This window comes from Pomacea canaliculata, linkage group LG9 (genome assembly GCF_003073045.1).
Source record: "Pomacea canaliculata isolate SZHN2017 linkage group LG9, ASM307304v1, whole genome shotgun sequence".
Lineage (NCBI taxonomy): Eukaryota > Metazoa > Mollusca > Gastropoda > Architaenioglossa > Ampullariidae > Pomacea > Pomacea canaliculata.
In genome coordinates, this window is record NC_037598.1 from 947,034 (window position 1) to 971,656 (window position 24,623).

A 24,623-nucleotide genomic window follows, 5' to 3' on the forward strand; every position below is an offset into this window, starting at 1 on the left:
GGTCTCGTCTATTTCGTGTATCGAAGTCATCTAAAGCACAGACGAGCGAAGCCGTGGTCCGCATAGTAGATGGCATGAGTTCCGTTTACTGCCTTCCTCTCCTATGGTTTGTGTCTGTTGCCATATATTTACTAAACTGTGTAAGCTCACTGTGTTTAACGTCTTTGTCACGTGTACAATCCCAGCCTGCCTGGGACTGCAGTCCTCTGACTCACTAAAATACATATTTCCCTGCTTTGGAGCGCAAAAGGTGTCTCTGCTTCTATAAACAGCAGAGAAGCAACTGTCTCAAGTCAGTGAAGTAAATGTTGATAATTAAAACGTTCATAAAAATGACAGTATATAAAAATAAATCCTGCCTTCTACAACAGACACACTAACCCACACACCAAGTAAAGTACAGACACGTGTTGTAAACGGTGATGGTCAGGGCAAGTTCACAGTGAAGTTTGTCCTAAAAAAATGTTTCTCAAGTTGAGACTTAAAAGCGGTAAGAGAATCAAAATGTCGAAGGCTGACGGGCAATCCATTCCAAGCTGATGGGGCTAGGTAGGAGACAGACCTCTGTCCATAGTCTTTGTCTTAGTGGGACTCGCAGAAGCTTGGTGTCAGAAGTAGTAAGGACATATAGGTGGTCGTTTTTCTAATAAAGTGCTTTCTTTAACTATTTCAACATGGAAACTATACTACTGCACTGTGTTCCAGATTGAGTATAGTCAGATTTACACTGAATGTAATATTGTCTAAACATGTATACATGCAGTTTTAGTGATTTACAAGAAGAATGTGGTTGCTGCTGTTGTTCACTATTGCTTGCCTATTATTCTTACAAGGATAACAATTGTAATTCTTTGATCTTTAACATTATTCATAAATGGAAGGGTATAATACAAAGAACCTGTCACACTACAATGTCACTTATGTGACGAGTGTCACAACTGTAATAAGTGCTACAGTCCCAATCCGTTTGCTTGGTCAGGAATCGATCAGCTTATTACCGATTTGATTATTAAGAAGACAACAGCAAATAGTCGATTGCCTTTTATTACCACTCACTTGAAAACTTTCCCAAACAAAAGAATACATGACTTCATTTCCTTTGTCTTTTTTCGATTTATCTATTAAAATATGAAACTCATTGTAGTTGCTATCTTTTAATTTACAGTCGTCCTACTTTATCGTTATTGGATGCCCTGTGCATGCCTCGTGAAGTCTCTCATGGCACGTGAGTGTGTGTGTGTGAGAGAGTGTGAGGGTGTGAGGGTGTGCGGGTGTGGGAGTGTGAGTGTGACTGTGTGTGTGTGTGTGATCAAGTACCCAAAAAAAGGAAGGAACTACAGTCGTCTGAGTTTTAACTTCCTCACAAATATGACTTTCATGCGCCACTCGCATTTGAATACAAACCGGTGGTTCAATTATTTCCAAATCGAGGCTTTATAAAAGCTTTAGGGGCGACAGAGATTATCGCTGTCATGTCATTCGGTGTCCCATATTACTAACAGTCATTTTTTCACCTTTACACATTTATATAATAATTTTCTACTCATTTTAAAATACAGCAATAATATGTAGATAACATTATTTATATTAATTGATTTCTAAAAAAAAAAACGTGTTCAACTTTCTTCTAAAATATTGAGAACAAAGTTTGCAAAACCTATGTTTGATGAAAATGGAATCTAATGAAAGACCATATGAAATACCTACTACACAAGCCAGTCGTGAGTGCAGTGTAGCCGGCATCACACCCGCACTTCACGTCTGTGCCGGTGGCAGGGCAGGTGGAGTGTGAAACACAGTTAGTGGAACCAGCAGTACAGGCCGCTCCAGCTTTGATCTCTAAAAATGCAAACGTGTTGACAAAAATGTAGTCTATACTTTTATCCATGTGTTGAAAATTAAGAAGAAATGTTTCTTGTCTTCAACGATTTATACAGACTTACTTTGCCTTTTATCTTATATAACGCTGTTAAGATATAATATATACAATAATACAAAGTCAATATGTGTATAAATAGTAAGTATTTATAAAATTTATGGATATTTATAATACATAGGTATATGAGAGAGATATCAGTGATGTGAAAGTAATAGAGGAATAAAGAAATGTGGTGAACAGCCAATAATTATCAAATCTTAATTAATATCATCCTTCAAGCACTTTCTTTAACCACTTACTGCAAACATTTGATTCACACACTGAATTTACTGTGTCAGTACATGTAGAACCTTGAAGGCAAGCCCCACCGACGTCTCCGGCGTCTGCAGCTGCAGCTGTCAAACATTTTTACCAGATTTTCATTAGTGGCTCATTGATTCCTCAAACAGGAAAAAAAATTCTTCTTCAGATAAAGCAGCATCCTGCTTATAACTTTCACGTCTGATTTCACTTATTTGGAATTACTATTTGCTTTCAGCACACTTTATCTGTACATCTGCTTTTCCTTTTTCCAGTCTTTGTTCTCTCCTTTTTCATTACAGGGCAGCCAGTGGCAGTTAGAATACAGAAGAGTAAAGCCGATGTCATAATGATTGGTATGACACTGCATGCCTCCCCTAGCTGACCCACAGAACAAGCGTATTTTATGTAGTTGTATGTGTAGGTATTTCAGGAGAGGCGGCATTGCTGTTGTTAAGAAATCAATTTAAATAGGTCGGTTGTATACTAAAGATCTTTGTTTCATCCATTTCAGTATGTAAAATATTCTACTGCAGCTTGTATCACTTTCAGTACAGCCATCACACACACACCCTGTGTACGCAAACACATTGTAACCGTAGCTGAACCTTTGGATATAAAAATCCAGACACAAAACTTATATGAGTAAACCAAACAATAGTTTAGATCATCATTCAGGCGCAGGATAACAGGTAAATCATCATTAAGACAGATCTCATACATCATAGAACGAGTACCACAAATTCCTCTATAGTTCTCTAAAAAGCATTAACAATGAAACAGTGTAAGTCCACAAGGACGTCGGACAGACATATAGGCATAAGCAGAGTTTCATGATCAGCACACATTATCTGTACATCTGCCTTTTCTTTTTCCAGTCTTTGTTCTCTCCTTTTTCATTACATGGCAGCCAGTGGCAGTTAAAATACAGACGAGTAAGGCCGATGTCATAATAGTAGGTATGACACTGAATGCCTCCCCTAGCTGACCCAGAGAAAAAAACCTATTTTATGTAGTTGTGAGTATGTGTAGGTATTTCAGGAGAGGCGGCATTGATATTGTTAAGAAATCAATTTAAATAGGTCGGTTTTATATTAAATATCTTTGTTTCATCCATTTCAGTATGTAAACTATACTACTGCAGCTTGTATCACTTTGAGTACAGCCATCACACACACACACACACCCTGTGTACGCAAACACATTGTAACCAGAGCTGAACTTTTGGATATAAAAATCCAGACACAAAACATAAATGTGTAAACAAAACAAAAGTTGATATCTTCAAGCCCAAATAGAAGCCAGATTTGCAAATCTGCTTTCCTCAACTTGTTAGACTGGGGTGTAAGCATCTTCGATGGAGTCATCAAAGCGGTTTTACCACAACAAAATATGAAGGAGTTAAAACTGTATTGGATCATGATTTATACGCTAGGTCTATGTGACCAGAGGCAGATGTTGAAGAAAGAGAGATACAACAAACTGCAATGTTCAAACTAATGATCTGCGATATTAGGACGGGGATGAAGGCAGCTAATGCAAAAATGGATGGAGGAAAACATCAAAGCACCGACTTAATAGCGCGAAACAAACAGTTCTAATGCCTTTCATTCTCATGCCTTTACCAACATCTCTCTTTTTTGCTAGATTGGCTTTATCTTTGCTGCATCTCACCCTGAATTTTTCATCAACACTATTCTTATCTCAAAAGCTATTTTCTTTATCATTCTATATCATACTGAAGCCCTAGCCTTAATACAAACTCTATCACAAACACGCTAAATTATACAGCAACCCTAGATGTGCACCTGGAGGTAACGATCTAAAAATATCACCAAAAAAAACCCAAGAAACAAAATATTTATATGTATTAACGAAATGTAACGGGATCGTGATAAAGACAGAAAGCATGACTTTAGAATAAAGACAGTCTCTGTACTATGTTAGAGTAAGTTCATTTTTTTAAAAAAATTCGTCTGGTGTTATTTTAGCGATATCAATACAAATCACTCACCCCTTTAAGAACAGAGAAATGGCGACCAGACAAACCGCGAGCAGCAGGTTACAAAGTTCGACAGTCAATGTGAGCCTCAGAGGACAGTCATGCAAGTGACTAAAGTGTAACCCAAAGTACAGAGCCACTCACCAGCCGCAAGAAGACAGGAGAAGACAGTCACTAGGAGTATCGCCTGCATTGTCCTTGTCTTTCTCTTGCTTGATGTCGCCCGGCGCTGACTGGCTTTGGGGTGGAGCTTGGTGGTCTTTTATTTCGTCCACCCTAGTAACTACACATGTTGACACACACTGTAACCATGGTGGGTTGCTATGTACTACAGAGGACCTGTGCTGATTGGTCTTCAGCAAGTTATTGTGTCACACTTCTACACCTTGGCAATGTTGGGGTATGGTTTGGTTATTATATATTTCTCGATTACACTTCTCGGCGTCCAGAAGGTTTATTCTAATATTTTTTCTCTAGTTTTTGTAACACTTTATCCTTGTTTTAAATGATAGTACTACATTTGCTGAACACAACTAAGTAATGAAAACTCTTTGTTTGTCACAACAGAAAAACATCAGGCTCACTCTAAGCACCTCAGGCTCCCTGTAAAACAAGGTATTTTTCTTATTTTTCTTTTATCGCTACAGAAGAAAGTTTTACTTTTCAAAACTCTGATTATGTTGTGCCTAATAATAATATGTTTAAATGTTTACAACGATCAACATTTGTTAAAAATTAAAGCCTTGATGCTAAATTTTCAAGCAATTGAATCTATTTCTGACAAAACTTAGCTTGTTCATAAAGTGTTAAGCAATTAAATGTTTAAGTATTTAACAATGTCATTAAGTAATCAAGTAGCAACAGACAACTTCTACATCACATTTTAATTTTATCTTTTAGCCTGTGTCTCTATTTTGTATATTTTATTGTGTCTGAATCACGAATAGAGTAGGAATCTCGATCCTGTATTTTTGTTTAGCTGGAAAATTAAATTATTATTACTTTATTTATGTTTGATAAAATGTCATACCACTATTTATAACGACATGGACATGAAACAGCAGTAAAGATTTTAATTAATAATCACCTGGAATAAAAAAAAAAGAATGGAATTGTTGCCACTCATGAGCACAACGATTAATTTTAACTACATAATTAATTACTGGGTTATGGGAATTAAGTTCTAGGGTTGTTCTATTTTATTTAGCCTGCCATAGTAATTCAGACACGATTATTACTACTAGACCACAATACCATGGGCATATGAGTGATGTACAGTTTACACCGGTATTCTGGAAAATCTTTGAACTCATTCGATCGTAACGATAATAATTGAAAGTTAAGATAGTTTATACAAGTTATAAGTTATGAAAATGTTCAATATCACGATAGTAAATCACTTTTAGAAACACTCTGTCATGTAATTGCGAACAGTTCCTACCCGGTCTGTCACCACTGACCATTAATACAAAATAGTTTTGCTTATTGAGTATTGCAATTATTAGTATAGATGTCAAGAACTTAAAGCGCAAGGGAAAGCATTTCATAAGAAAAATTGCTTTCATGTGCAAAAAAAAAAAAAAAAAAACTTACATCGCAGTTTTTCTTTGCTTTTGACTCACTCGTCGAGTACAGATGTCCTCAGAGTCTTCTAGTTTAAAAAGATTTCACGATATACTTTGGTAAGAAGGGTGAGTGCGGGAGGTAATTGAAGGAAGACGTGTTGACAACGGAAATTTTAGAGAAACATCTCATGTACTTCGACGGACTTTTCTAAATATACTGAAAGCAAACGTTCTCTTTGCTTTGCCTACTGCTCCACTTTCATCTACATTTCTTTATTTGATTCCCCACCTATATCCCCGAGTGACTTTTAATCTGCTCTTAAAAATAAATATCATATTTAAACAGCGATACTTTAAAGGCGGTTAACCTACTTAACGGATCTACAGTCTTGGCCCAGTTGTTCTTAAGGTCAACCTTGAGGTTACTGTGTCACCTACATTTCTATGCTGAGGTGGGGTTCAATATCCATGAGACCGCCGCTGGCTTCCGACAGCTAAACCCTTATAATAACTGCAACATTGAATTCGTAACACCAATCTCACGTGACTTTTACCTCGCCCTCTGCTTCACTCTCATCTGCATTTGTTTGCTTGACTCCACTTATCTCCAAGCAGTACACTGGTGTATTGAGAAGAAAAGCAATCAAACTGAGATTTAAAGAGCTTGATACAAGCTTGCAAGAAGGAGATTGTCGCAAGAGCACAAAGTTTTCCCTTGTTGTAAAACTCAAGATGTCAAAAGAAAATGCAGTTTACAAAGACTGTCTTTGTATTTCTCTAAATCTTTCCCCACACAAGGTTAAGTTATTTTTATTAAAGTGAACCATTACAGGGGAAGAAAAAAGACAACAAAAGAATCAAAGGAAAATGTGAAGCCAGAGTGCATGTCATTTTTTAGCTGGTTGCCAGGATATATCCAGTTATCAAGCTTGGAATGTAAATTCAACAAAGCTTCAGGATCATGTGTCACCTGAAGCCTAGAGACTGCGAAGTCAGGACTAAAACTAGGGACACAGATGTCACAGGAAGGGGTGTGGAGGCTGGACAGACGAGCCACCACAAGGCCCCAATTATCACCACCTCACAATAAAAAAACTACTTCAACCAGAAATTTCTACCTGACGGCTAGGAAAAGTAAATGTGACAATAAATCCCAGTTGAAAAATGTCTGTTTTAAGGTCTGTCATTAATCAGATATCTTAATGCAGTGCACCTACCTTTGCTCAATGATTATGATTATGATTATTAGTCTCCGAAATGAATTTTCCGCAAACTGCGAGTGTAGCCCCATAAGGGATGGTGATAATGGAGGTCTCGAGGAGTGAAATAAAGATAGGCTTGATAACTTTTCAAATGTATTATTTATTTACCCTCTTTCATTAAAAAAAACTTTCTTTGTAAGGTTTGCTCTGTAACAATTGTTTAGTTGTTTCCTTAATTTATACATGTTGTCTTAGGTGTAGTTAATAACAGATTTTTATATTTCTAGAAAAGGAACACATCGCTACGTGCCAGGAAAAAGTTGAACAACGTGGATTTGGAGGTGCAATGTTGTACATCAAACAGCTAATTTAAGGTGACCAGACGTCCCGCATTAGGCGGGACAGTCCCGCTTTTGACCTCGTGTCCGCCTGCTCGTCGGCCGGGACGCCTAATGGCCCGCTTTCTGGCTTTCTGGCAAGTCCATCAAATGTCCCGCTTGTCTTTAAAAATCTGAATACCGTACGATGATTCGGCGTTCTTTGACGGTGACGACACCATCATCGGCACGTGTCCCGCTTTCGCCCCCGAAAAGTCTGGTCACCTTAGCTAATTGTACATGCAAGTTTAGTCATATAATAATCGTTCTCCCCTCTATACCATAATATTCAGTCAACCTTGCCAATGAACAGAGCAAATGTGAGAGTGGGTGAACTTCTGAATGACTAAAGGGTTAAAGGGGGATAGAGTTCAAGGTGAATGTGAGCATCCAGTTTGTGACCGGCATATTTCAATTTGTCCTGTCGAGTGTCGAGTTCTTTTTCAACCCCACGGACGATTATTACCGAGAATTTCCCCTATCAATAGGTTAACGACTTTAGGCAGCAGACAGGTTTGTCGTTGAAAGAGTCTGTACAAGGTATACTGCACCCTGGAGGCACACGCACCTTTTGTAACAAAGCTTTCACAAAATATCTTTTGAAAGTTACGTGTGCGTTTACTGTGGGGATAAAATGGAGAAAAGGACGACAAGCGATCTGAAAAGGTTAAAGGAAAACGAAATGAGGCGAGCAATGACCTCGTCTATCACGTGACCCAGTCAGTCGTCTATCGGTCGTCGCGACCTGCTGGTGCAGACGTACCCGGTGCAGCCTACTCTTGTGTCAACCCTCTGGAACGGTGTCAAGCCCACCCAGCCCCAGTCTTGGTAGAGGTCTGCGATTGCATAATATGGTGTCCTTGTTGTCAGTCACCTTGGTGGCACTTGTTTTGCAAACAGCGCTGTGTGTTACTGTTGTTATACTGTTGCTATAGCGACAACTACCCTACTCACGAATACAAATTGAAATGAAGATACGTGACCAATCACACACAGTCAATGCTAATTCTAAAGCAGCTCAATATGATTAACTTATATAATTATAATCCACAGGGTCTGAGCTTTCTTCAGGGTCTGCATTTCCATCTACCCCGCGATACTCTCTAATTCAGGTTCCACGTTTTCACTGTTCTGAATGTTGAATTGTCTATTGATCAGAATTAATTAAAGATAATAATTCTTTAATAGGAAGATACTTTTTCCCTTTCTTTCGCTTTAAGCAGTACTTTGAAGGTGTGAAGACTCGAAGAATGAGTTGCCTCCTCGTCAGCCAATCGCTCATCGCCTTTCTTCTCGTTACCATTGACGTCAGCATTTGATTATCCCCCCGGAGAGCTTCGTGATCAACGACCAGATGTTTTTACTCCTAAATGCTTCTAAACAAATCTTATGATCGATTGAAATTCGAACGAGTTATGAGACTGATTAAAAATACAGACGGGCTCTCTGGTAAGGTATAAATAATATTTTGGGGTCTCACAAGGCTGCAGTACCAGCGTTTAAATTCCGTTAGTTTATTGATAACCGTTGAGTACCTTGATTAAAAGTATTTTACGACTATTTCTCACTTTTATTTTAATTTAACATTGCATTGTCCCGTTAGTTAAATGACCATGAAATTCTAACCCTCTGGTACTAGGCTGATGTGTAAGTTAAGACATATTGTGTAATGGCGGGTCGCATGCTGCTTTAATGTTTGGCAATATAATCTAAGCAAATTCACAGTTCTTGAAATATGCACACTGACATTATATTTATGTAATTGATCCTTGCCCCAGCTAAGTCATTATAAATACAGTTTCCTGTATTAACATCACTGCAAGTATGTCCGCACTTGAAGAGAAGGAAGGCAATGATAGTGGAAATTATTCATAGGCCTGATCATTGTATAGTCATTAGTCAAAACTTTAGTCTAAACTTAAGCATAATATTAACAAATATTTCAGTGAATATTTAAATACTGCCTTTAATCACAATGGCGAATTAGTTATGAAAGAGAGTCCCATTGTGTAACATCATAGGAGTATTTGTTGTCCAGATTAAACGTACGAGTAACGGACAGAAGTCAAATGAGGAGCGAAGGTATCCAGAGAAAATGTGGATAAATAAAAGATATAGTTGATAAGCTTTTAAATAATCTTTAGCAAATAGTTTCTTTGATTGGTAGCTAAAGAAGACAACAGAAGGGAAACAGTCGAGTTTTGGAGTTTTTGATGTTTGTAAATTAATTAGTGGACAAATAAAATCTTGGCATTCTGGATTGATACAGTATGATACAGAAGGTAGAGACTTAATTGTCAAGATGTATACAAGCTGTCATAACTCGCCGAAAACTTTGGATAGCGTGACAGGCTGACAGACAGCGAGCAGTTTACAGGTGTGTATGTTTGTGCGTTCTAAAAAGACGATGAAAACCTTACACCATCTCATACTTGCTTAACGATTTCGGCATAAAAAATGCGGTTTTATCCAAGCGAACAAGATGAATGAAGTGACTGCACGCATGGCAGCATTTAGCATCTAGTTAGGAATGGTCGATCCAGTCTTACACTTTGACCCCTCACCTCGCTGACCCTGTAACTGAGATCTCTGTAGCTCCACACAAATGCAGGAGAAACATGGTGCGTGTGTGTGTGTGTGTTTGGACGGACTTGAGCTCGTACACGTGCACGGACTTCCATCAGGGAGCAAAGTACAGCCACAAGACCGGCAAAAGGTCGATGAAGAGATGAATATCCCGGCATGCAAATCGTTACACGGACGTCAGCGACATAGAAACTGGCTGAGTGAGTGGTGAGTTGATTAAACTGAAAAGTGATCTCGTGAAGGAACACACGAAACAGCAAACATACAAAACTCAGCAAACATACAAAACTAATTCTCATAGACAATTCACATGTACATTTCTCCCAACGATTTCTTGCTATTCTATAAATCCCATGTACAGAACAAACTGTACTTGTCTTCAGTTTATTACATTAATTTTACAGTCAATGACATTTAAATCGTTCTGTATACATCAGCTAAAAAGTACTCAGGACATCCCAGGTGTCAGACTGTACCAGGCAGACATTTTCCAAACGTGATGATAGACACGTACTGTAGACAGAGTCCGTCCCTCCCGTCCAGCAACCTATTCTGTGTTAACTCATGCATGACCAGCAGACTGCGGCTGTCCTTTGTTGTGTTGCTGTGTGTGAGTATTGAGCTGAGCATGCTTAAGTGAAGTTTGATATGTGTCTGACCTGTCTCTGTGTGTGGTCTGTCTGGTGCGACGGGTATGTCTGTATTCATTGCGCTCTGCAATAAATAAAACATCTGACAAAGGATATTATTTCTCTCCATACTTGTGCATGTATTGAAAAGAATGATTATTATTAATTCATGTTTTTTTGCGAGGCACTGAATATATTCTGGTTAATATATACAGTCATGTGCCAAAGTACTGACTTTAGACTCATGGCCTTGAACAATATTCTTACTAAGTGCATGGACAGGATTGTTAGTCAATGTCATTACTGACAAGGTAGACTCTTACCACTTTAGACAAAAACTAAAAGGATGAGTGGATGCAGTCGGTTTAATTCTTAATAATACGTTAGCAAGTCATCTAGAGAGCTCTGGTACATGTGATCGTATTCTGTTCATGGACTTTTTACCTGCTGTCCACAACATTCAGCCACACTTGCTCTGATGACATCTCCTGGCACAAATTATCAACATCCCTCGTTCTCTGGATGAGGAGGTTTCTCCGTGACAAGCCATAGACTGAGCTTTGGGGAGAGCACTCTCCTGAACACTCTGGTCATCAACCCAGGACCTGACAAAGTGTGTTTTGTCCCTGATACTGGTCTCTGTCCACACCAATGGTCCCGACAGATTTTTCTAGTTGTGCTCTGTCTGTGGTCGCCTTTGCTTATTATAATACTGAATCGACAGTTTCAATACATTGGAAATGAGTAAAGCTAATATATTGTCGTCAGTAAAGTTCCTACCATTGGATAACTTTAGGATAAACGACTGACTTCTTTTTACTTGTTCCTTTCCAAACAAAAATAGTTTGCTTTATTAATTAATATTAAAAGCAATAGTGAAAAATAATGAAGAAATAGGTTCTAGGCTCTATGACAAATATAAACCATTTTTGATTATATATATTCTTTTCATCCACCAATAGGAAATGATTGTCGGGAGCATCTCTATAAAAAAATTAAGGTCATTTTAACCTTTATTTTAACACAAAAAATAAAGGTTATTTTAATGACCAAGGAAGCGTTTTCCACCAAAACTGAAACTGCCTAAAGTTGATCCTATTTACTTTTCGACTTTTCTGGTGTCGAAATGCACTGTGGGAGTTGACTCATCTGTAACATGTTGCTACCAGGGACCTACCTTAGAACTGAAGAGAACCATGCTCCACCCCTAGCAGGTGTCTGCATTTGCGAAACACTTTCTCTTCCATCTTTAAAGGCTTGTTTAGACTTGTTGTCTTTCAAGTAGCTTGTGTGTTATTTTTATTTTTATATTGTTGCTATCAGTCAAACCGATCACGGTTCAATAGAGTTTAAGTAGAAACGCTTTCTGTGCTTCTCGACCATGAAAGTGTAAACACGGAATTTTTTTTTTTTGAGACGGTCAAGACAATTTAAATAAACTAGCAAATAAATATACATTACTATATCAGGCTCACAGAACTCTTTCTTGAGCTCTCTATGTCATCGATAATTTTCTTTCTAAAGATCACATCACATCTAGGACGACTTCCCTTTCCTTTTCACATAATGATTAAAGGGTTATATTAGGGGAATCTTCACCACAAGCTATACACTTTCACTATCAGTAGCTTTACAATTTTTATATTTATGTCAGCACGACCACCCTGTTTGTTTGGTTTGTTTGTTTGTTGGTTGTTTTTTTTATTTTTATTTATTTATTTTTTTGCGTTTTCCGTTCTATCAACGTACCTCGGGTAAATACCCAGACAGCTAGTTGCGTTTGAAGTTCTCTCGCAGCCTCGCCAGAAGGCAGGCAGGTGGGCTCCACCCGCAAATCTTCCGCCAGGTGCACGAGGGCCAAGTCTTGTTTATAACGATTGTATAGGCGGTCGCAGAGTTGTCCTCCCCTGGCGCGCGAGACGTGTACCCAGGGTACTGCAGGTAACAAGAAATTAGTAGAACTTGTAACCGGGAAAAAGTGTATTAGTTTTTATTAATTCAAGTAACAGACACTTGATAATTAGTTTGTATTACCTAATTGCAATCAAGAATTACAAGCAGTTAATACTAGAACGACTATATAGGTAAGGAATTAACTCTTAATTATATCTCAGCAGAAAAACTTGAATACTAATAAATTTCTTTACAATGTAAGAATTAAAGCATCGTTTGTTGAAATGACTCGTTAGTAGCAAAGTGTGTCAGTCTTGACTAAATAGTTGTCCCTCACAATGAAAATGTGTTCGATTTCTCGATGTCTTGTTCATTCTTTTTCAATATGAGAAGATTGTATTGGCCAATCTGCTTGTTCCACAGTCCAGGGTATCGAAACATGCGACACAGTGAACTCACATATACTTCAGGGTGTCAGGTAATATGTATTTCTAGTTTGATGATGAGGGACATGAAGCCAGGTTCTCTTTCTCTCTCCGTGAGTGAGTGAGTACGCTTTAAGTTTCTGGTAGCGTTAAGAAAACATTTTGTGTATTCTGTTATCGAGATACATTTATGTCACTTGATTACTTGTTTACTTTCTTACCAATTTCTTTAAAGCTTAGGATTACTCATAAAATTTGAAGGGAGACAATTCTCCTTATGATACAGTAACACACAGGTTCCTTCCCTTCTTGAGAGGTCAAACGTACTGGTGGGTCACTCGTCTGTCCTTAGAAAAGACTGAACTTGCTTCCTTAGGTCTACACCTTTAATCAGAATGTTCACTTACTGTTTAGAGATGCATTAGGCTACAAAGCTTCCGGTTTATTCACATTCATTGGTTAGGCTCGCAGCGGAGAACCACAAGAGATTAAGCGTTGGTCCTGGCAGACAGCAGTCCACCTGTACACACCTGTGATCACCACTGTATGGGACACAACTCACACAGGTGATAAACAGACCTGGAGAACGTGTTTCATGGTGCGCTCCCTTGTGGACTGTTTGACTAATATTAATAATCCCATTACAATATTTCAACACACAATTATATATTATATATTATATATGTTATTTGCTCTTAATAGCATGAGTATGTATAGACTGTAAGTTATAAAATTAAAAATCATCTATATATATACCCCCTTTTCATCTACTGAAGGTGGAGTAAAAGCGCATATGCCCAGTCTTTACTCTCTTGAAAATAAAAGAAAGGGTAAACTGATATATTGACAACTTAACACATACCAAAGGAATGCTGAAAAGTTGCTTTTACTTTTTGATCTTTTAAATCTTCCCCCTCCCCTTATCAAAAAGAGCTTTGTTCTTGACAATCGTTTTTATTGTTTCTCTGACTTTGTCGGTAAGCTGACAATTATTACGAGATATAAATTGTGTAGAACATTCCAATTTTGTAGCTGTATGTAAGCGACTTTTCTAATCAACAGTAATGTTGTTTCTTTGAAGATTACACTGTTTTGAAATGACAAAAACTAACAAGAAACATAAGTAGGTGACGTCAGCACAATCAGTATCTGATGGATAAACATCTGGAGTGATATCACGTGATGTTCTGTGACTATGTTAGGTCTACATGGCGTCTACTTCAATGGCGAGAGCGAGCAGGACTTGCTAATGTTTTGAATAACTTCGATGCACCTTTTGAGAATCACGATTTTCCGATAGAGTGAGGGAACTCAGACAGTCGCTAGTCTCCGACAATGATATAGTTATTTGTGGTCTGTGTGATGGAATCACTAAAGCAGGTCAAGGTCCACAAGCGGCAGGGGCTGATGGGATGTGGGCGTGTCGTACACTACTGTGATGCTCATTTCGGTAGAGTGCTTCAACATCTCTTTCAACTTTCCCTCGACTCTGAGCACATTCTAGTACTCTGGAAACTTTCCAACATCGTGCCACTCCCCAGACTACCTAATCCTAGTCATTGTAAAAGCAACAGACACCTGAAATCGTTTGTGCCATGTGTGGTCAAGCTGCTCAAACTTAGATTAATATGTCAGTGGTTTGTGTGTGATGATGTAGGTGCGCAGATGATTGTTTTTGATGCAAGTTTGTTGTTTATTTTATAGTATATATATAATTGTCACTTGCTTTCCTTTCACGTTCTAATCTTAACGCTGCACCTTGCAGTGAACGTTCTCATTTTAGTTTTAACTTTACTGTAACTACAGCACCTTCCCATGTTTAACTTGCCCACTGGGACAAATAAAGTTGATCATTGTCATTGTTTAAATTATTTAACAAAGACCGGAGAGCCCTGTGTCTGTAGTCCTGGCTTTGGGTGTTTGTAATAAATACAAGATACAGGATGGGTCGTGACCCGCTCCCACACGACCGGACAAGAGGTGAACTACTTAAGTGACACAACTTGTACACATCGTATTTAATTGCCTAACTAAAACACAATCAGTCGAACATACATGCGCGTGTTCACGCTTATCCTGCACACACACACACGAATACGAATGTATGCAGAAAAATAAAATATTTAATAATAAAACAGGACGGAATGTAATTTTGCATTCACTGAGAGCAATAGAAAGAAACACACATCTAGAGTACAGACATAGTACTGTAAGTATCATCTACTGAAAGTCAAAATTTAAAAAAATGAATATGTGAATTAGTGAAGTGTGTTAAGGAGTTTCTGCGGAAATAGAATTCAAACCACAGGTAACACGGAAATGCTTTTTAATGGAGGCCCCTGACTTTCACCAGATGATAACATCTGGTTCATACAGTGAAGATGCAGGAAAAAGAGAGAGATAGAAAGACGAAGGGGAGGGGTAGAGGCAAAGAAGAAGAAGAAGAGAGTGTAAGAGAGAATAAAAGACAAAAGTTTGAGAAGAAAGTGCACATCACTTAGAGCCTCCATTAAAGAGTTTTTCCAAGTAATTGGTCGCAAATCTGTTGTTTTGCTCAACACATGCAACCAAATAATCTTGTATCGCTAATCCTATGGATTAAAGTTACCTATCAAACAATTTTTAAAAGAAAAGTAAAAAATCTGCTAAAAATAGAAAATCTTCGACTGTACAATTCAACATTTACAATGTTTTATATTTATAGGTAAGTAAGGGTTTTTAACAGATGATATAGTCAATTTTACACAATTCTTCGTCTTTTTTTGTACTCAAGATCAATTATGTCTTACTGGGTGTTTTACTTTGGGCTGTTTATCTAGGCTGGTAAACTATTTTCGAATTGTTTAGAAGCTCTGTTTCAATTGTATATGCATTAAAATGTTTCTTTTGTATTATTTTCCTAAAGAATACATTTGAAAACATATGTCAAACGTTTGACATTCCCGGTGTGTAGTTTTCGATTGTCCTGCTAATTCCTGTGTTGGTGTTTTAACAATTGAAAATGTAGAAAGTGTACAGTCTTAGAGGCCGATTGATTGAGCAAAGTCCATTTCCGTTTTCAGGTCAAATTGGAAGGTCAAAGGTTGTCTTATGGCAGACTGAAGGTCACCAAAAATGTGATGAGACTTCCGGTGAGAAGCCAGAAGGACACAGACTGGGGAGCAACTCCGTCTGTAAGAAACACAAAAAGTCAAAGATTAAGCGAAGAAACTATATTCTGCTGTAAATAAAACGTTAGAAGAGATACACAAAAACAAACATAATAAATAAAACTTATACACTATACACACTCAAATATTTATTACCACTCAATTAAAATGTGGATAAGGTAAGGTGGATGGTGTCACTGAGACTACAACCTGTCACACTTCACTATCACTAGTGTGAAGTTTGTCACGAGTGTATTAGCTGCTACACTCTCAAACATTTAGTTTACATGGTCAGAGATAATTGTTTGTGTACTGATTTGATCACCGAGTCGACTCCCGTCAATGACCCATTACACGAATTGCCCGCAAAATAATGTGATGTCACTTGTTTTGTTGTCTTTTTTTCTATTTCGTCATGAAAAGTTTATATTTACTGCAAGATATATATGGTAGTTACTATCTTATCTGTGTCCTACCTTACTTCTATCAGACTTTGTGTTCGCTTCTCAAACTCTGTCGTGTGAACGAATATGTGTGTGCGCGTGTTGGTGTGTTGTCAAATAAACTCAATAGTAGTTCTCTGATTTGCAATTTGTTCACAGTAGTTCACAGGTATGACTTTCACTTAAACTTAAATACAAACTGGTTGTTTAGTTATTTCCTAATCGAGGTATTATAAAAGTTTATTTACCGTATACACTAATACCATTTGAAACTTTAGTGTGTCTCATATTACTCAGGGTTATTTATTCATCTTACACAGTTCTGTAATAATTGTATACGCATTTCAAAACAGCATATAAGTAATCTGACATATTTTATATTTTTCTTTTTAAACAGTCGTTCCCAAGGACAATAAGATTGAAGATAGTTGGCAACAATTATGTTTGGGGAAAATAGAAATTATTGAAAGACCAGGAGATGAAACATCTACAAGTGAGATACCTACTACACAGTCCAGTGGTGAGTGCAGTGTAGCCGCTGTTACAGTTGCAGGTGGTGGAGCAGGTCGACGATGAAACACACTCAGCGGTAGTAGTGCAGGTCTGTCCAGCTTTTTTCTCTAAGAATACAATCGTGTGCACAAAATATAGTAGATCTTCTTGTCTTTAAGTTAAAAATGAAAAAGTAATGCGTCTGGTCTTATTTCATTGCTATAGACTTCACATTTTACCTTATGTAACTTGCACATACCTGTACACATACACATAATATGATATAAACTAAATGTATGTGTAAACACACAACTATTTGTGGAATCTATGGATATTTTTAGTAAATGGATAAATATTTGCATGTTTTTATGTGTGAGATAATATCCTCGTTTTCTTTACCCTAGAACAGTATACTTTTCAATTGGTTATTTTTCTTAAATGTCATAACGCATTTTGCTTCTAAAAAGTTGCTTTTGTTAAAAATATTGTTACAATCATTAATGATAAAAGTAGAGAAAATATGAGATAACCGACAGGTGCAAATACAATGAAATTAAGAAATACATTTTGAAAGAGTGTTGCTAGTGATGTAAAAGCAATAAAAGAATAAACAATTAAGGGACCAGGGAATATTTACTACATTTAAAAATCAAGAAAATATCGCCTCTCCAAGCTTTCTTCAAAGGCAATAAAAACAGAGGTGAAATACTTACTGCACACAGATGAATCACACACTAAAATGTTGCCAGTACAGGTAGAACCTGTTAAGCAAGCTGTACCAAGGGTTCCGTTTGCAGCTGTCAACAAATATTGTTATCAGAACATCGTGCAATGGTTCTTTTATTGCTTAGATAGGTTAGTGAAACATTTGTGAGGTAAGACATCATGTTGTCTTCAACTCCTGTGTCTGACTTATTTTTAGCTCTCATTGTTTTCTTCACAATTCTCCTTCCTTCCTTTATTTCTTCCTTGTAATTTCTTGCTGTTTTCATTAATTATTTAGTCGAGTTAATTCATCTAATCTTCTGTTTCCGACAGTCAAAAGAAGTGAGGTTCCCCAGCTTTCTTCATCTATTGCTTTTGCTTAATTCACATTGAAAGAATTTTGGTTTCTTTAATTTCAATCTGCTCAAGGTCTGTAGTTCTTAGAGCCCTGAGAATATGCTGTCTGTAATAAGTAGCACGCTCCTTTAAAATCTTAACTAAATACATTGAGAGAGAGAGGTGCTGGTAGCATAATATCCAAATAACAAAAAGCAAAGTGAGTCATTCATCTTTCAGTCATGTGACATGTTAGACACCGCAGTCTCTGGATCATTTTCTGTAAAGGTTGTCCCCATTTTCTACACTGGCTTCCCATTCGTTCTCACATTCAGTACAAACTGTCCGTGCTGTTTTAATTTCTTTGCTGGCATCTGCCCTGATTATTTCTCTCAGCTGTTCTTCCGTTACCTTCCCTCGCTCCCTTATCTTCTTCAAAATCTAGGGAGTCCTCCATACTTTCCATTAGCGGGGTCAACAAGGAGAAATTTAATAAGCCATACAAGTATTTAACCGGTTAGTATGTGAATGTCATGATTTTCATGTTTGTTCTTTTCATTGAGTAATTCGCAATAAAAGTAAGGTGAAGAGAATAGGGGTTCCCTTGAGGGCGTGCGTATATGTTTGTCATTGGTATGATCAAGGGATTATTTCTACTGTTATTAATACATCAGTTTAAATAGCTAGGTCTCATATCAAAGTGCTTTGCTACAACCATTTCATCATGTAAACTATACTACTGTAGCTTGTGCCAGACGCACAAATTGAAATAAAATAAAAAGAAATAAAATTGAATAAAAAGACAGAGTATAGCCAGCGCTGTACACATGTTGACAGATGGCGTCTGTAGAACAACCAGCGCCATGGGGTCCGTCTTCTCCCAGTTCAGGTGAACTTTCATGACCAACACATGCACCATTTTTTACTTCTGTGTTTTACTCAGTCTCATCTCTCTTTGACCCTTTGCTTATGGTGTGTGTGTCCTCTTCCCCATATTATTTGTCATCCTTTTGTTCGAACTACTAATTGCTCCAAATTGGTTATTCATTTAAGCTGGTGATGCCCAAACTATTATTTTTGAATGTTAAGCTTTTTACTTCTGTTTTGCAACTATTGGACTTTTTCTGTAAACGTCTTGCATAACACGAATACTAAGAGACATTAAAGTACTGCAATAATTACTATTAAATATAATAGGAGTCATTACATAATCTTCAAGTTAAAGCTGATGGTGAAGTCTGACTCAAGAAACCCTTAAATTAACTTTAACATGAAAAAGCTGTGATAACAATTGATATTGTCAGGGCCCAAGGTGGATTTAGATTCGCTGGCCGGAACTCGACAGACTACAATGTAACCATCTTCGCTGGAAATATCAAAGGTATCACTACAGCAGAATGTAAAGGTATCGGAAGAAAAAAACCAACCCTATGGCATGGATCATACCCTAGATTTTTATTACCAATGGACGGCCTTCACGAAAGAGAAAAAAGCTAACCGCAGACTACCATGTTCACAACAATCAACTGCGATATCAAGAAAGGGATGATGGCAACTAAGGAGGACTGGATCGAGGACCATTACTAGACTACAGCGGATTTCATGACACCAGGTTACATATAAAAGGCCTTCCAACTATTAAACTCCTTGCCTAGGTAAAACTTTAGTCATCAAATACAGCAATGGTCGTCTCCTCATAGAGAGAAAATATGCAGTAATCATACGGAATGAATAATTGAATAAGCTGTGCAACTTGCAGACATATACCAACAACCTCCGAAGTATTAAGATTACAATAAGAGAACCTGAAGATCTATCAATCCTACAGAAAGAGAGATAATCACTCTGAGGAAAAGAAAGTCACATGAGCTCATGGGTGATGTGAAGGCAAAACAACAAAGGGGATTAGTTGTCTGTGTCAAATATTGGATGCAATCGATATTGCAATCGATATTTCAAAGAAAGGAAACATCAAAAAGTGCAGGAACATCTATACATCACTACTAGCGTTATCAGTCACCTAAGCAATAGTATCATAACAGTAGAGCCAACATCACATTAACTTTATCACTCAGGAACTGCTAGCAGAAGAGCAGACTGTCTTCAGTCTGGTAAGGTGCGGCACCGAACGGCTTTAAATTGCTACATTCTGAAAAAATCTGTTATACCCGCGAGATATCTGTGTTCTGTGGTCAGTGATCTGACTACCAACATCCCCATTTGCCATATAGCAATGTCAGCATACACAAGACTGAAAAACAAATAAGCGCGTGCGATTTCGTGTTTAAATGAATGCGCACTCAGTGCGGCGGTCGTTGTTAATCTTGTTTATATATCAATTAAAAGAGAATTCAGTATTACAGGGACATGTCGGAGCCATTTCACAATGTAAAATACACTTACCGCAGCTTCCGCCATACGCTGTGTATCCAGTTTTGCAGGCACACTTATTTGAACTTGTTGAACATTCGGCGTAGGGATCAGTGCAGCCATCCGCAGTAGTGCATGTGGCATCGAGTGCGGCCGCAGCTCCGTTTGCTGCACACAGATGTCCTTAATCACTATCGTCAGTTATCTTTATCTATGCCTTGCTACCTGTCACTCAATCTTCTATCTCCTCCTTCCGTCATATATTGTTTCTCTAACTTGCTCATTCATGTAACCTCGGGATGCTCAGTTTTCATAACTGTTTTCCTGCATAACTGTTTTTCTTGTACATGGTTCGTATTAAAATGTGTTCAAAACCTCATTTAAATATATCAGTAAAACTATTAAAGATGTTCAAAGTGCATAGCAATTGTGTAAGCTCTCTCTCAGTTTTTTTATTTCTCTCTCTATAGATATATATTTTAAAATACATTAACATCGCTAAAACTCTTTCCATCTGTTTATCTTTCTATATATATATATACGTCTGACATGTATATGTAGTTTTGCTCAATATTTCATGTATGTCCAATATCATTGAAATTTGAGCCTCTGTGACAATGACAAAAACATGAATGATGATGATGATGATGATGATGATGATGATGATGATGATGATGATGATGATGATGATGACAACGACGTAAATGCATTACTCACTGAGGAGCGTACTCTTAGCGTTTAACAACAAGAACAAGACATGAACAACATATTAGGGACAGAAGAAACAAACAGTATATAAACTATAGAAGCATTAAGAACCCTACCCATGGTGAATTCAAACAATGCAGAAAACGCAAAGAGGAACCAAGGGACAAGGACTGAGAGTATCGTGAGTTTGCAAAATTAAGAAGCGATAAGCGGAAAATAGGATAAGAGTGTCAAGAAGGACTAGCAGTGTGTGGACTGGTGTTACAAGTAATGTTTAAGGAATAAATGCGTTGTCAGTGCAATAGTGGGTGGGTGGCGGATATGGAAAGGGAGAGAGTTCTACTGTTTCGCTGCCAATACCTAAACATCTTGTGTCCATATGTTGTTGTTGTGGTGACAAGAAGAGTAAGGAGACGATCATCAGACGAGGGGCGGAGTTAGCTAGCCGGGATGTAAGGGAAGAGCAGTTGAGAGAAATAATCAGGGCAGGAGTCAGTAAAGAAATTAGAACACAGCACGGACAGTTTGTATTGGATGCCAGAACGGATGGGAAGCCAGTGTAGAAAACGGAGAGGGGTGGCGTTGTCACGTGCCCTGGCTCTATGGACCAGACGTGCAACAGATTTATGTACTTTCTGGAGTTTGTGAAAAAGGTATACAAGGATGCAGATGTTTACATTCTTTGATTGTTAAATGACGGTGGATTTTACTCAGTGTTTCAGTGAGGCTCAATGGACAAGAAGTGTACGTTAGTAAGGAGGATTTTAACACTAGCTTGAATGTTTTATTATGCCATGTTGACAGAGGCTATTGTTCTCTGGAATATCCTATCACCTTTACCCACTCTTTTTCCTGGTAGATCGTCTCACAAGGTACAGAGTACTAACAAACTTTCAAGCAGACTAAGGCTAGTATACTGTGCTATCAGTTTCTGTGTTCTGTGAATTAGCAAAAAACTTTCATCGCTCAGACGTTACAAACAGGCACAACATTAGTCAGACCACAGCCAGAAGTCACACATCCTAGAACGAGTAGCGCATATTTCTCTAGAGTTTTCAAGGAATCATTAACAATGAAGCAGTGTGAGCCCACAAGTACATCAGACAGACAGTAGTAAGCATAAGCGGAAAAGTCGCACCAATTTACTTGAGTTTAAAGTGCGGAGACAGACTGTAATGTTCCTTCCCTCCACCAACCATTTAGACAGCTTTTGCGGGTATCATCGTTTATTACGACTTCCTCATCAACGCAAATCATATCTCGAATTCTAATTTCTAAATCAGACTGAAACCATACCCTAATCCAAACTCTAACACAAAGGATAAAGCTAAATTATATAGTAGCATTAGATGTATACCTGGATGTAACGAGCTAAAAGAAAAAATATCCAGAAAACACCTAGGTATGAATTAAGAAATTACAACCAAACCAAGCCACAAGCAGCAGGTTACAAAATTCTACAGCTAATGTGATCCTCAGACAACATCCAAGTGACTAAATAAACCCAAAGTACAGAGCCACTCACCAGCCCCAAGAAGACAGGAGAAGACAGTCACTAGGAGTATCGCCTGCATTGTCCTTGTCTTTCTCTTGCTTGATGTCGCCCGGCGCTGACTGGCTTTGGGGTGGAGCTTGGTGGTCTTTTATTTCCTCCACCCTAGTAACTACACATGTTGACACACACTGTAACCATGGTGGGTTGCTATGTACTACACAGCACCTGTGCTGATTGGTCTTCAGCAAGTTATTGTGTCGCACTTGTATATCTTGGCAGTGTCAGTAGCGGCGGCGTTAGGGGGTGGCAAATGGGGCGGGCGCCCCAGGCCCCGCTCTCGAAGGGGCCCCACGCTTCAGCCCCGAGGTAAGGTGACCAGACCCGCTTTTGACCTCGTGTCCCGCCAGCTCATAAAATGTCCCAATGTCCCGTTTTTTGTCAAGTTCACAATGTCGCGTTCGTCGCTCTGTGGGCTCCGGTGTTTGCCCCCCTGACGACAATGACCTGCCGGCCGATATCTTACTGCACGCGCCGCTGGTACATCGCCGGTGGTCGTCTGGTCGTCCATCTTTAAGGTGTCAGCTTCTTTGGTTACGGTTGCCCCACTTCCCAGTGGCAACCCACGCCAACAGGTGACTACAGCCCAAACCTAGTGATAATGGAATGGACAACAAATAAGTACACAATGGTGACGATATTTTAATAAACTGCTTGTTATTATTGTCGGGCTTAACGTGAAGACATGGGTTCAATAATCTGCTTATTTAGAACTTAGAAGTGTTTTCTGAGCGTCAATTTTTGTCACAACATGTTTAACACAGCGAGCAATAAGTCATAAAGATGACCTCGGGTTAGGTGACCAGACCTTTCGGGGGCGAAAACGGGACACGTGCCGATGATGATGTCGTCACCGTCAAACAACGCCGATAGACAGGGGGGGGGGGGGCGCTGTGGGGGGCCTTTCCTCTGACTTTGCCGAATAGTGATGCTTCAACGGCAGATTTGTCCACGCCACTACAGTATTCCATTTAAAATAGAAAACCGGTGTTTAAAATTTAAATTGAAATCTTCCTACCTTGTCTCCCGCTCAGCCAACTTTGCGGACGGGAGGTGAGGCGCTGTGTAAATTATCGTGGCAGTAATGGTCCGGCACCTTCGTCATCTTGCGGGACTGTTGCCCCCAAACCGTACTTCATAGACCGTGAATCTCCTTGTAAAGTTTCGGTCATTGCAAGATAGTGTCATAAATTTTTCCACAAGGATTTCCTGAATTTTCGCTGTCAAAGTTGCACCTCACAAAAGTCCTTTCAATGTTTCCATCTTTAACTGTCTTTTCACTGGAGATGTTCGTATCGTCCCCGACATTAGTTTAGTCACTGATCCGTACTCAAAGAAAACGATTACTGGAAGTGAATTAAATGCCGGGCAGCGGAAAACATGCGGGAGGACGAAATGCCGAGAGGTGAGGGGAAACGTGCTGACGTAGGCTTGATGAGATGGCAGGGTATCTGATGTACCCGGGCCAGTGGTTGTGAAGGGGGCCTTGCCTTGATTAGTGGATTGTTTCCAAAAGTCTGAAGAAGGAACACCCAAGCATTACACCTGCAGATGTTAAGGTTCAAGTCTGCAGTATACAATTTCCAGACCTAAGGTAGGCGCGGCCGTCGAAGTAGCGGGCCAGGTGTCAGAGGCCGCTGGACACAATGATTTATCGCGCATGAACCGTTTAGACTTTAGAAGAACGTTCGTGCATTGAGGTCTCTGAATTAATGTGCCACTTGGGGGAGCTGCAAGCAAGTTGGAATTGACAGTAAAGAGGTGGATATGTCACTGATGTATGGCCACTCTGTGAATGGAAAGGATGGGGCCTGCCACTGGCACTACAACCTTTGAGCCCGAAGTGAGAGATGGCAAAGAAGCTTGTTTCCCATAGTTACTTCACGACACAATCAAACTTTCTCTTCCCGTCTCTCCATCACCAAGCAAACTACTTTAGTCTACAACTCTCTACCAGGGGTACGGCCTGTGAATGCCTCGTATATCAGCATCGTCTGCCAAAATGTAAAA

At 38.7% G+C, this 24,623-nt stretch overlaps 2 protein-coding genes across 2 annotated transcripts in view; both read right to left on the reverse strand.

The window, feature by feature from the left end:
* Positions 1-24,623, reverse strand: part of LOC112572306 (chymotrypsin-like protease CTRL-1) — a 182,220-nt gene that overhangs the window by 122,840 nt on the left and 34,757 nt on the right. The window lies entirely within an intron of this gene.
* On the reverse strand, positions 14,962-22,760 carry LOC112572310. Its single transcript, XM_025251923.1, has 5 exons — positions 22,587-22,760; positions 20,387-20,521; positions 17,656-17,739; positions 16,957-17,070; positions 14,962-16,029 (listed from the first exon to the last, which is right to left on the reverse strand). The coding sequence occupies exons 1-5, from the start codon at positions 22,633-22,635 to the stop codon at positions 15,947-15,949; spliced, it is 465 nt and encodes a 154-aa protein (XP_025107708.1). The 5' UTR covers positions 22,636-22,760; the 3' UTR covers positions 14,962-15,946.

Bases quoted from the DNA above. Each gene is read 5' to 3' on its own strand.
- LOC112572310 (XM_025251923.1), bottom strand. From the start codon at position 22,635: ATGCAGGCGATACTCCTAGTGACTGTCTTCTCCTGTCTTCTTGGGGCT. The intron at 20,522-22,586 runs GTGAGTGGCTCT...ATCTGTGTGCAG, and splicing joins CTCCTGTCTTCTTGGGGCTG to CAAACGGAGCTGCGGCCGCA. The intron at 17,071-17,655 runs GTAAGTATTTCA...TTGTATTCTTAG, and splicing joins GTGTGATTCATCTGTGTGCA to AGAAAAAAGCTGGACAGACC.